This window comes from Varanus komodoensis, unplaced genomic scaffold (genome assembly GCF_004798865.1).
Source record: "Varanus komodoensis strain SLA01 unplaced genomic scaffold, ASM479886v1 scaffold39, whole genome shotgun sequence".
NCBI classification, from domain to species: domain Eukaryota; kingdom Metazoa; phylum Chordata; class Lepidosauria; order Squamata; family Varanidae; genus Varanus; species Varanus komodoensis.
The window spans coordinates 4,558,981-4,571,696 of record NW_025335922.1 but is presented as its reverse complement, the minus strand read 5'-3'; the positions used below and the strand labels follow the sequence as shown (position 1 = coordinate 4,571,696).

The 12,716-nt window shown below is 42.3% G+C and overlaps 1 protein-coding gene across 1 annotated transcript in view; it reads left to right on the top strand.

Annotated features, from left to right (window-relative positions):
• BTBD11 (BTB domain containing 11) overlaps positions 1–12,716 on the top strand; it is a 234,420-nt gene that overhangs the window by 185,918 nt on the left and 35,786 nt on the right. Inside the window, exon 9 of the mRNA XM_044441292.1 lies at positions 10,761–10,926. Coding sequence (XP_044297227.1) covers positions 10,761–10,926 — 166 coding nt within the window. The remainder of the gene's footprint in view (positions 1–10,760; positions 10,927–12,716) is intronic.

Below are 12,716 nucleotides of genomic sequence, written 5' to 3'. Positions count from 1 at the left end.
AAAATGCACACCCATGGCTATTTTAAACATAGGAATTTGCAAACTACTTCTTAATGTGCTTCCAGATGGATGGCTCAGAGTACTATAAATCAGAAGTCATTGTGCACTTGGTTTGTCTGCACAGCAGAAGTGGTGGGAAAACACAAGAGTGTTACAACACCTTTTACAATTCTGTGAATGAGGCAGAATGATTGATAAATGCCTTGTCTGGAAGCACCCCAGAAACATATCTTGTGTAAAAATTTTGTGAGAAGCTAAGATAGGCTGCTTCTGGTGGTTGTTTTAAGAGGAATTTAGGAGGAAAGCACATATAACCCAGTTTTTGCTTAAAATATGTTGGTGGGAGCAGAGGGATAGAGAAGCAGGAGGCCTTTACAGAGCCAGATAATAATGTAATATTTTCCCACATCTAATTAGATACAGCATCCTTTTGGTATGCTGCTCTCCTTGAGTGCCCTTGTCCTCAGCCCAAATTTTGACTAATCCTCTAATTCCAGCCATGACTGCTGCAATAATTAGGTACAAAAACGCCACCCCAGCATGTGGCCTCAAACTCCTTGACAAGACTCAGGAAGCCTTTGGTACTGATGATTCCAGAGGGTGGAGGGGATTTTAAAACTTAAAAGTTCATGCATAGGTTTCCTGATGGGAATCTCAAACTCTTCTTGGTAGCCTAACATCTAACATAGGTTATGAAGAATTACTGAAGTGTTGGATCTTTGTCTTCTTAGTTAAGTTCATATCTTCAGGCTTCGGAATATATGAAGCACAGTGTGGCTTGTTCCTTTCCTATGCATTTATGTTCTTGCAATATATACTTAGGACCAAACTAGAAACAGCATGGGAATGTCTGTCCTGGGTATCTTGATGTTTCTGTTTTTTCTTGTGTCTCCTGGATATACACCTTAAGATGGTGAGGGGGTTTGAGAGTGTCAGAGAAGCCAAGAGCAATGCCACCAGGAGTCCAGACTCTCCCACTATGCTGGTCCCCTAGCAGGGACACCCAAGTTGGAATGGTTCATGCTGAGAAACCAGACCAAGATACATCTTCAGAAGTAGCATTCACATCAGCAAAGGAGAATGGATATTTACAATAATGATGGAGGCAGAGAAACTGCTCAAGAACAGCTACTGGGAAACAGCTGTAGATGAGGATAAACCTGGCTGAAGCTCTTTCACAGACAACAGCAATGATCTTCAAGCTAAGTCTGGTGAATACTGCATAGAAGACGACAATGATAAGCCATGTCTGCAGCAGTGATGCTCAGACTAACTGGCTCGTACTGTGCAGAAAGCGCCACTTCTGGAAATCATCTTAACTTGTAAATGCCATGATGGAACAATCCCAACTGAAACAAGAGACAGCGCCAGAGGTAAGACTCCCAGGTTGGAAAGCACTCAACCAGCTCCTGGGAAAAGCAAAGGTCAAGTAGGATTAGCATTGCTGCTGATGAAACAACTAGATCAAAGCTGAAAGAAAGCCTAGTGGCGGACATCGAAGAAACTCACAGTGGTTAAGGACAGGTAAGAAACAAATCAGAAGGTGACAGAAATAAAGACAGAATCTTGAGTGCGGTTTTCATATATTATCATGTAGAGACAAAAAGAACTATTAGAATAGGCAGTGCAAAGAAATGGAAGAAAACAGCGCCACAGGATCCATGAAATCAAAGGGAAATTCAGACCTTAGATTAGGAATGGTGAAAGAACAACAGGGAAACATACTATCTGACCAGAAGAAATTAAAGAGAAAGTGGAAACAATATACAGAAGAACTATATGGAAGAGATAAAAGAATGGCAGACTTCCTTGAAGAAGAATCCTATGAGGAAGATCATGCAGTATTAGAAAGTCAAGTGAAAGCTGCTCTGATAGCACCTGGACCGAGTAAAGCACCTGGAGTGAATAGGCTATCTAAACCCTAACAAGATTATGCTAACAAATACTGCGAACAAAGCAATGGTTCACAGACTAGAAAGGTTTAATTTATATTCCAGTCCCTGAGCAGGGAGATACAAAGGAGTGCAGTAACTATAGGACCATTGCACTAATTTTCCATTCAAAGTGATGCTGGTGGTGTTGCAACAAATAATTTTATCCATATGGACTGAGAAATATCTGCCATTCATGCTAGATTCTGAAAAGGAAGAGGCACCTGAGAGTACATCAAAGAATTTCCAAAGAGCAGTCTATGCTTTCTAGATTGCAGCAAAGCCTTTAACTGAGAGGCTGTGGACGGTCCTAAAAGAAATGGCTCTTCCTCAGCACTAGTCCTGATCCATAACCCACAGGACAGAATATGGAGCAACAGAATGGTTTTCTATAGACAAAGGCATCATGCAAGGGTTCACTTTATCTCCTTATCTATATGCAGAACTATCAAAAGGAAATGGATTAGGATTAGAGGGAGCAGTGGTGAACATTGGTGGAAGATACATCAATAATTTAAGATATGCAGATAATACCATACTACTGCCAGGAAATGGCAATGAATTAAAATGACTCCTGATGAAACTGAAGGAAGAAGTGCAAAAGTAGGACTGCAACTGAACAGCAAGAAAACAAAAATCTGGTTGCAGAAAAAATACATAACTTTAAGGTCAACAGTAAAGAAACTGAAATCATGAAAGATTTTACATTCTTTGGCTCAGTCGTCAGTTCAAATGGAGACTGCAGTCAGGAATGTGAAGACTGAGACTTGAAAATGCAGCAATGAAGGAACTAGAAAAGATCAAGAGTAAAGATGTTTCACTGTAGACCAAGATAATCTACACTAGTGCATTGCTGATAACTATGTATTGGTGAAAAAACTGGACAGTGAAGAAAACTGACAGGAAGAAAATTGATGTGCTCAAATCATCGTTTAGGAGGAGAGCTTTGCAATTACCCGGAGAAACAGCAAGACAGAGTAGGTCCTAGATCAAATCAAGCCAGAACTTATTCTGAAAGCAAAAATGACGAAACTAAGGCTGTTGTTCTTCAGTCACATCGTAAGAAGGCAAAACTCAGTGCTGAAGGCAATGATTGTAGGGAAAGTTGAAGGCAGAAGAAGAGGATGACCAACTATGGAGGGATCAATTCCTTAAAGGAAACTGCAGTCTTGAGTTTACACGAGCTGAATATGACTTACATGTAACAACTATTAAAAGAACTCCTAAAGACTCTTGAACTGGATTGGAACTGGAACTACAATCAAAGATGACACATTCCCCTTCGCTCATTTAATTTGCTCTCCCAGAGCTTTGTATCCTGCTAAATAACATACAGGTATATGTGCATTTGCTAGGAGCGAGGGAAGAATTTGTTCAGTGATGTGAATTGACTCAATCTTCCTCACAGTTATCCTTGCAACTTAATTATCCTTTGAAACTGTCATGTTTCCAAATTTTGCAATAGAATTTTCCGATCAGAAGTACACAATACATATATTAGGGAAAGCATGATACTGCTGTAAAATGCCCATAGAGCTTTGACTATGGAATGGTGTAGAAATGAAATTAATAATAATGTATTATATTAGAAAGGGGGCAAGCCAGTGTAGTGTAATAGTTAGAGTGTTTGACTAGGACAGAGATCAGAGTTCTAATGTGCACTGGGACATGAGCTCACTGGGTGACTTTGGGCCACTCATTGACTCTCGGCCTCACTTATCTCACAAAGTTTTTGTGAGTTAAAGTAGGGAGGGACTATGTAAGTTGCCTTAGATACTTTGCAATGGGGGGAAAAGCAGGCTTTAAATGGAGTAATAAATATGTGAAAATGATTTGCCCCATAAAATGTTGCCTGGAAAGGTATCATGGGCTGTTGGCCATCTGGTTGGCCACTATGCAAACAGAACGGTAGCCTAGAGAAGAATTTTGCTTTGGCCTACAAGGCATTTCTTAGGTACTTATTGCCCATGGCTGGATTTCCAGGGGAGGGGCTATTCCTGTGCGTTCTGTTACCTTCATATTACAGAAGGAACAGGGAAGGGTGCAAGGCTTGTCCAAGAACAACCCGGATGTTAGGTTGTTTTGCTTTTTCTCCATAGACAAATATCCTGTTGTCGCAAGACTGTTAAATCCAAGAGATCTAAGTTGTTTACAAGCAACATTGTTTGATCAGAGGAGATCTGTGCTTTTCCACTGGTCTTTAGATCACGAGGAACAGTGTGCATGCCGTTAAGCAACAGGGCAAACATAAGTAAACATTAAATTGAGAGAGGCAGCCATGTCAGTCTGTTGTAGCAAGAACAGCACAGAGACTTATAACACCTTAAAGACTAAAATATTTTGCCATAATAATTGTGTTAGTCTTTAAAGTGTCAGAAGTGTCTTTCATGTGTAATTGTTCAATACCTCCCTAAGAAGTTTGCTGAAAATTAACTAAGAGGGAACTTCATGTGCCCTGAACATCCTAAGAAGCTGCTGAGCAGGAATATCTACAGCTACAGAAATGGCTTTTCATATTTTAGTCAGGGAGTTGTAATGAGTGGCACTGTGTTTTCATGCCCTTCCCCTAACTTGCTTCCTCCTGTCAGAAGCTGGAGTTGTGAATTGACAACACAGACAGATTTCCAATATGTCAATAGGATTAAGAATCTCTCCTTGAAGTGTGCTGCAATTAATTACAGGGAAGATGTCCTAATGCTCAGAGAAGAGATTTCCCTGCATAACAGGTGACCAGTCAGCTAAAGAGAGTGGGGAATCCTTTTGTTTTGGACAGGGTTGATAATTTTCTGCAGTTGTGTAAGTCTTTCCATATTGCATATGAAATTTGATTCATCTGCCAAGCACCTATGTACCACCAACCCTCCTCCAGGCATTCCGAGAAATTTCATTATTTCTGTTACTGCACAATTTTTTGTCAATTGGGTTTTCAGGTTGGGATTTACACTGATACTTTTATGGGATTGGGATGGGGCTAAATGACCTCTGAGGGTTTCTTTCGAGCTTGGTCAGTCTTGGTTCTGATAGAGAACGTAGGCCTGGAACCAGGCCCTGATTATTATCTGGCTGGTTTAATTCTGTTTTAGGGGAAACTGCGGTGATGGGACCTTTTTGTGGTTAAAGGTTGACTTTAGCAAGACTAAGGAAGCAGCAAGAGACACCTTCTGGAAGGAGGCACATCTTTCTTCCTCCACACTCTCCCTTTACCCTTCTCTGAGCATAATGTCACACAACTGTGCCTGCATGAGTGGAAGCCATTTGTAGCATAAGACAGGCTGGGAGAGTTGGACAATGGGATTAGAGATCAAAGCTGGACCTCTGGGAGATTTGAAGAGAGTCTGGTAGTCCTCATTCATATTTCTCTGCTGCTGCAGTAGAGCTTGTATACTGCTCCAGATTCTGGAACAGAGAACAGTATGCGATTACAACAAATAGAAGAATGAAGACAACACATTAAAACCATTTAAAAACAAAATAACATCAAGAATGGTCAGCAAGAAAGTCTTCCCAGAATAATTGCCTTTAGTAAGCACTGAAAACAGCTGTGTTGGTGCTTCTTTGACCACCCAAGGTAGGGAATTCCATTGCACTGAAAGCTGATCTGCTGTAGACTCCAGTTGGGCCATGTGTTTGTGGGGAACCACCAGGAGAAAGTCCTCTGATGACCTCACTGACTGGTCAGGTTGGTAAGAGAGAAGGTGCTCTTTCAGATATCCTAGTCCTGAGTTCTTCAGAGCTTTGGATGCTAGTACCAAAACTTTAAACCTAGCCCAGTAGTGAATCAGTAACGAGTGTACTTCCTTCCACAAAGGAGTTACGCACTGAATAGAAGCAACTCTTGACGGTAGAGAAGCTGCTGTATTCAAGGCCAGCTCCACATAGATCACATTGAAGAATCCAGTCTTGAGGTTACTGGTACCTGCATTAGTGTGGCCAAGCTAGAAACTGGACAGCCATCTGAGTGGGATGGTATAAACTGGTGTCCTGCAAGAGCAGGGGGTTGGACCTGATGGCCTTCATGGCCCCTTCCAACTCTACTATTCTGTGAATGTTCAAGAGAGCTGTAGCTGATGAACTAGCTGAAGATGGTAAAAGGCACGCCAAGCCTCTTCAGTAACAGTGATGGAACTAAGGCTACCCCTAGATTAGGAACCTATTTTCTCAGAGGGAGCAAAATTATCACCAGTGAAATTATTGCCAGATCAGGTGATAAACCTATCTCCCGTACTTGGGAACCACTGTGAATCACCACCTATACTTAATTTGTGAACTTCCACCTATGTTCAACATGCATATTTTTAAATAAATCCAAATATTATAAAACACTAGCAACCCTCCAGAGACCTCATTTCAAAAGAAACTGAACATATGTAGTGTCAAACCCCTTGAAGATTCACTACTGAGAGAACTGGAATGATGGTTGCAATATTTTATCATTTGATTTGCAAGCTGTCCTGGAAATGTAACGGTTAAAATGCAGGAAAGAAATATTTTAAATAAATTTATTTCTGAGAACCTCCCTTTTCTTTAAGGGAAGAATAAGTTTCTGGGAGTATGAAGCTTTGCTTACAATTGCATGGGCTGTGGTCCTGATCCACAGCCCTGTGTTGGCAGGGAAAGGCAATACTAGGCTGAGAGTCTACAAAAGGTTACCCTCTTCCAGGTAACAGCTGGGTATTCCTAATGACCACCTGCAATTCATCTACCACATTCATCCCTGGAAGACTCAAAGCTGAACACATGAAAAGCTTGCATTGAAAAGATAGGAGAACCTTCCCTAGTCTTGGCCCCTCCAGATGTACAGAACTGTGAACCCATCAGCTTCAGGACGATTTGGAGGACACCAGGTTGGGGAAGGCTGGTGCAGGAGATGATGCATAACAGGGGTCTCAAACTCGTGGCTCAATTGCCGGGACGGGTGAGGCACGGGGGAGGGGCCATGCGGCCTTCAAAGTGCCGGCGGCGCCTGGGCCAGCCGCGGGATGAGCAGCCCACCAGCACCATGGTGGTGGAATACTTGATGCGGCCCAGCCTCACCCAGACTCTACTTCCAGCGGCCCCCAGGTAAGTTGAGTTTGAGACCCCTGATGCATAAGCTGTCGGGGATGAGTCATGAGTGATTGCTATTTCACACATTCATGTCATCCATTGATAACTGCTTAATCAGTCATTAACTGATAAGCATGCATGGATGACCTCAGCCTTACTCATACCTTTCTCCATGGCACTACATCACTTCTTCTAAAAAAAAAAAAAAAAAACTAACAAAGTTGTGTCTTCCCCACTGCCCCCACAAATCTTGGGAAGGTATGAATAGATGGAAAGCGAAGCGTGTACATTTTGAGCATTCATCCTGGAACAATCTGTAGCTCAGCAGTAGACTGCCAGCTTTGCATGCAGAAGATTTCATGTTTAATCACTGGCACCTTCGGAGGAAGGCATAAGTTTTGCTTTAAAGGATCAGGGAGCAGCTGATGCTATCATTTATTGCTAAATATTTTTATACTGCTCTTTGCACATATTCCAAGGGCGTGCAGGCTGCAGCTCCAGGGGTGCCTCCCCACTGCCATGGCCCCGGAGAGCAGCTTTGGAAAGGAAATGCCACGGTGGGTGGGGGGCCAGAGGGGCTCTCCCGGGCATCCAGTGAGGCCCTGAGATTCCCAGAGTGAGTCAGAGGGTGGACAGGTTTTCTGTACAGCTGCTTTGGCCACCAAAGCAGCCAGAGGAAGCCAGGAAGGCCCACATGACTGGCACTGAGGGGTCCTTCCTCAGAGCCAGTTGTTTGGGCCTGGCTAGAGCTGACTCCCTGGAGAGCTCAGGTGGCAATTGCTAGTTGAGGGAGTGAAGACAAAGTGGGTGCGATGTGTAGTATGTGTGTGTGTGTGTAATCACGTAACCAGTGGGATGTTGATGGTGGTAGCAATGGTGTGGGCATCTGCACGTGTGTAGGAGCAGATCTCACACCAGCGCTGGAGCGTGCGTCCTTGCAGCTCACCCTGCCTGTTAAGCACAGCGGCAGGATTGGTCCCCTTCCCTCTGCCCTTGCTCAGGCTGGCTCACTGGTCATGATGGCCACATCAAGGCCCACAGTCCGTCTTCCCTTAGCTGCTTAGTTCTTGCTTGGAGTGCAGGTGCCCCTGTTGCTGGTGTGGGCTCAACAACACAGACTGGCACCATCACACATGTGCATGGGAGGAGATGTTATGGGGAATTTAACTCTATTTAATGCTATTGTGGTTCTGATCTGGATCATGCCTGCAATTTGAATTGCCAAAAAAGGTCCTGTGTGTTCATTCCAACAGGGCTGCTGGTTCTGATAGCTCAAATTGCAGGCGTGCTCCACACAACCCATCCACTTGGTACTTCAGGAGGAGGCAAAAGGTTCAAGTCCCCACAGACTATACGATCAGCCTTTCAGAACTTGAGCCCTCCAGATATGTTGGGACTGCAATTCCCATAATTCCTAGTTGCTGGGAATTATGAGAGTTGCAATCCTGACACATCTGGAGGGCTCCAAGCAGGGGAAGATGATGCTGGTAGACTAGTCCTGCTATTGCACTGGTTTAATTTTAGCCCCATTCTTTACAGTGGGTCTGCTCCAAGTCGGATCAACATTACATACAATCCAACAGATGCATCACTGCAGAGACACTAACGAACTGCTTGTTTTGTGCTTCTAAGCTTATATTTTCTAGTTTGGGAAGCTGAGAAGTAGTAATTGTTGCCACCTGTGGCAAATGTTCTCAAACTCCCTTTATCAGTCAAGAGCAGAACTGTCCAGGGCTCCTTAAGTTGTTCTTGATGTGGTTAATGAGAATATTTAAGATTACAATGAACTCAAGTTGGTCTTCAGAGTACAGCCATTTCTCTTACAAATGAGCACTTCCTGATACAAACACAAAAGTCTGTCAATATAAAAGGTACCCTGTGAAGGTCAAATTATGAAGGGAATGCATTCCTAATATTCTCAGAATTCAAATTGGCTGATTTTGTATAAATAGCGTGATACATCAGAGGTTTTTATCCAGTAGCCTGCTGTGAAAGATATAAGAAAGATGGCTACCTGGAGATGGGCCTTTTCAGATGTGGTGTCCTTGTTATGGAACCAGCTCTCTAGGCAGGTGTGCCTGGCACCATCATTATATACCTTTCTGCACCAGGCTAAAGCCTTTTTTTTTATATTTTAATAGTTAAAATTTTATATTTCTAGCTTATTTTATATGACACTATGGTTGTTCATTTGTTTAATTTGCTTTATGATTAAATTAATTTTACAATGATTCTTATTGGATTATATATTTGATTTTATACTCTGTTTTATTTTCATTAAGTGATATTTTTATGGTTTTATCTTGGGATTGTTTAAATCTATTTTGACACGGTATGTTATGTGTTAAACTTTTAATGTATTTTAAAGTTTGACTACAGGAATGGTATAAAAATGCTTTTAAATGAATAAATGCTGATACCATTCACTGCTGATGAACTCAGGTTCTGTGGGTCTGATTTGCGTCTTCTTTATAGCAGCATAAAGAGCACTAACCAGGCAGTAGTTTGTCTACAATTATTAATTAAGCTCTCTGTAACTAAAATTGCTGGAATTCTTGCATGTCTCCTGTAATTATCTCTAAATTGCATGGTTTTTAACTCTAGAATCCTCTTCTAGAGATAGCAGCCTACGGAATTAGTTTTACATGTTTTTTGTGTTTTTGAAATTGGTTCTGATTCTTGTGTGAACTTACCGAATCGTACATATGATATCACTCAGATGGTCTGATCCTGTACATACAGGGTCAGCTCACTGGGCGGGCATGGAACAGCTGTGCTCACTCGCTCCTGGGCACACATTTGAACAGGGCAGGGCAGATGCATCATCTCATCCAACCCAGTAAATTCCTCAACAACAGACCAGCAATAAAATAACCTGCTTGGAGCTGTGGAGCTGCTGAATGGAAGCGTGGGATACAATCGTAATAAATAAAATACCACAAGCAGTGACCTATTGAGCGCTATTGCAGATGCAAATTGAACTGTGCTACCAAAAGGTTCCTCTAGCTCAATGCCAGTAATATTTGCTGGTACAGTGGGCTTCCTTCTCGGCTCTTGGCATTGAACTAGATGCAGCAGTGGGCAACTTAGGCCCCTCAAATAGGTAGGCCAACAGCCTCCATGCCTATTTATTTCATAACTATACCACCCAGTAGCCAAAACTCTATGGACAAGGGTTTATACCATGCAGTAAAATTCCAAAATACGATAGTCTTGAAATCAAAATTTGAGCAACTAGGACAAACCCGAGCCTCTTTCCCCTGCAGCCATGCTTCCTACACTGTGCAAGCCTTCCGTATAAGGTCTTCAGGTGGAGAACAGGTGGGATGGCCACCCCAGTGGAACAGCATTTCTCCCTTCTCCATTGGCTGTGCTGGCTGCAGCTTATGGAAACCATAAGCCAAAACATCCTGGAGGGTCATGAGGTGCCCAACCTGAACTAGAGGTAGATTACACTGGTACAGCATGATTACATTATCGCTAGTGCCAAAGGCACCATTGCCCTTTTAGTGATTTATTTAAAACACTTAAATACTGTATGAAGTATATTTAGTACACTAAATGTTTAGTTCTAACTGCTTTAGCTGTATTATGATTTTTAAAGATGTTTTAATGTGAGTAGACTTCATTGCTTTAGAATCTCCTTGACCGATTATAATAGAGACTGCCCATGGTAACAGTGGTGCATGCCATTCAAAGGCAAAGCATAGCAGTGGCAAAATGAATGGTGAACGTCTCTTCAGGGAGCATATCCTGACAAAACGGTTGTTCTTCCGTATGCAGAATCGACGACTGCTTCTGTGCTTCTCGGAAGCTGGATGCTGTAGCCACGGAAGCAAAATTCAAGCAGGACCTGGGTTTCCGAATGTTGACTTGTGGCCGAACAGACCTGGTCAAACAGGCCATATCATTGCTGGGACCAGATGGAATCAACAGCATGAGTGAGCAGGTAACAACACAAAGCAAAGCTCGTGTACAATTGTTATTTCAAAAGATCAAATTGAAAATGGATTAATGAAAATGTAGCAACTGAAAGAGTTTACCGTCAAGAGAAAACTCCTGCGGAGACAAGATTAACAGCCCACCGCCCTCCATGTCCAGCTATTTTCTCCCTGCTTCATACCTCTCTTGAATTTAAGACATTGCTTGCTCGCTTTTTTCCTTTGTGTCTCTTGTGCTGCACTTTCATCTGTGCCTAATCCCATTGTCAAAGTAACACTAATCACAAGGGATATGTTGATCAGCAGCTGTGGGTCGTACTGATTAATATAAATTTGCAGCCAGGAGTCTCTGTAGCAAAGTGTCAGCTAATCTAGTTTTCCTCCAAACAGGGCAGTATTTCCCTAGAGCTAGCAACCTCTCAACACTGCAGTCTGGCATTTCATTTAAAATTAAGTTGCTCTGTACCATGGACAAGCGTACAAAGTATCTACTTCTCTGAACATTAACGATATTGGTGGTGAGCATAAAGTGCCTGAATCTGAGTTGTCAAAAACAAGCTTATTAACTTGCCAGAGGAACATTTTCACAAAAGGCCCAAAATTCTGATTTTGGTGCAAGAAAAAGAATAATTAAGTCCTGACTATGGTAGCATTTAAATGCTTATTTTGGTGAAGACAGGACAGTAGTAATATATAGCTTCAAAAAGGAGTGGGGTTTTTTTGAGAAATTATTTAAGTCATTCATCAGTGTCTATTTTTGTAAAGCCAGTTGTTACTTAAGTCAGACACTTACCTGAGCTAAAGATCTAGTTTCTGTGATGGAGAAACTGGGCAGACACACGATACACATGTCTTGCTTCTCTCCATGAGGCGTTTAATGTGCTGCTTTACTGATGCGTCTTCCATTTTCTTTGTGGCAGGAACGATCAGTCCTTAATGTGGATTTCCACCGCATGGGTTTAATCCTTCTCTGACTTTCTAGATATTCCATTATCCAACCACAAGGGGGTGATGTGGTATAGTAGCAGTGTAGCATAATTGCAAAATACATGAGACTTTTCATCCTGGTTTGTTCTTCATTTGAAATTTAATAGCTGACTTTCCTCACTCTTAAAAATCCACAAAATTTCTGGAAAACTCAGAGAGGCTATGAAGATGATGCCTTGGACAGAGAAACCACAGTCTCCATCAGCTGTTTGTTTTTTGTTTATTGGTTATGTTTTTTACCTCTCTTACTCCAAGTTGCTCAGGCTAACACGCACAATTCTCTCACCTCCTCTTTTATCCTCATGGCAATCCTATGAGGTAGGCTAGCCTGAGAGCAAGTGAACCACAATTACCCAGTGAGCTTTATGACTTAATTGATGAGTTGAACCAAATCCTGCCTTCTCTTGGTCTGATTCTCTAACTACATGCACCCCACTATCTCTCCACATGGATATGTATTAAGTGACATTGTGCAAACCTCACCTTTTTTCAGGAGGAAGAATTACACAATTAGTTCCATTGAAAACATATTTACCTTCATAGAGAACTCACAGAATCATAGGATCGTAGAATTGGAAAGGGCCAATAAAGCCATCAGTTCAACCCCCTGTTCAGTACAGGACTCCATGTTAAAACACCCATACCAGATGGCTGTCCAGCTGCCTCTTGAAATGCCCCCAGTGTGGGAGACCCAATGACCTCCCTAAGTAATTGGTTCCATTGCCATGCCGCTCTAAAAGTCAGGATGTTTTTGCTGATGTCCAGAGGGAATCTGACCTCCTGTAACTTGAGCCCATTATTGCATGCCCTC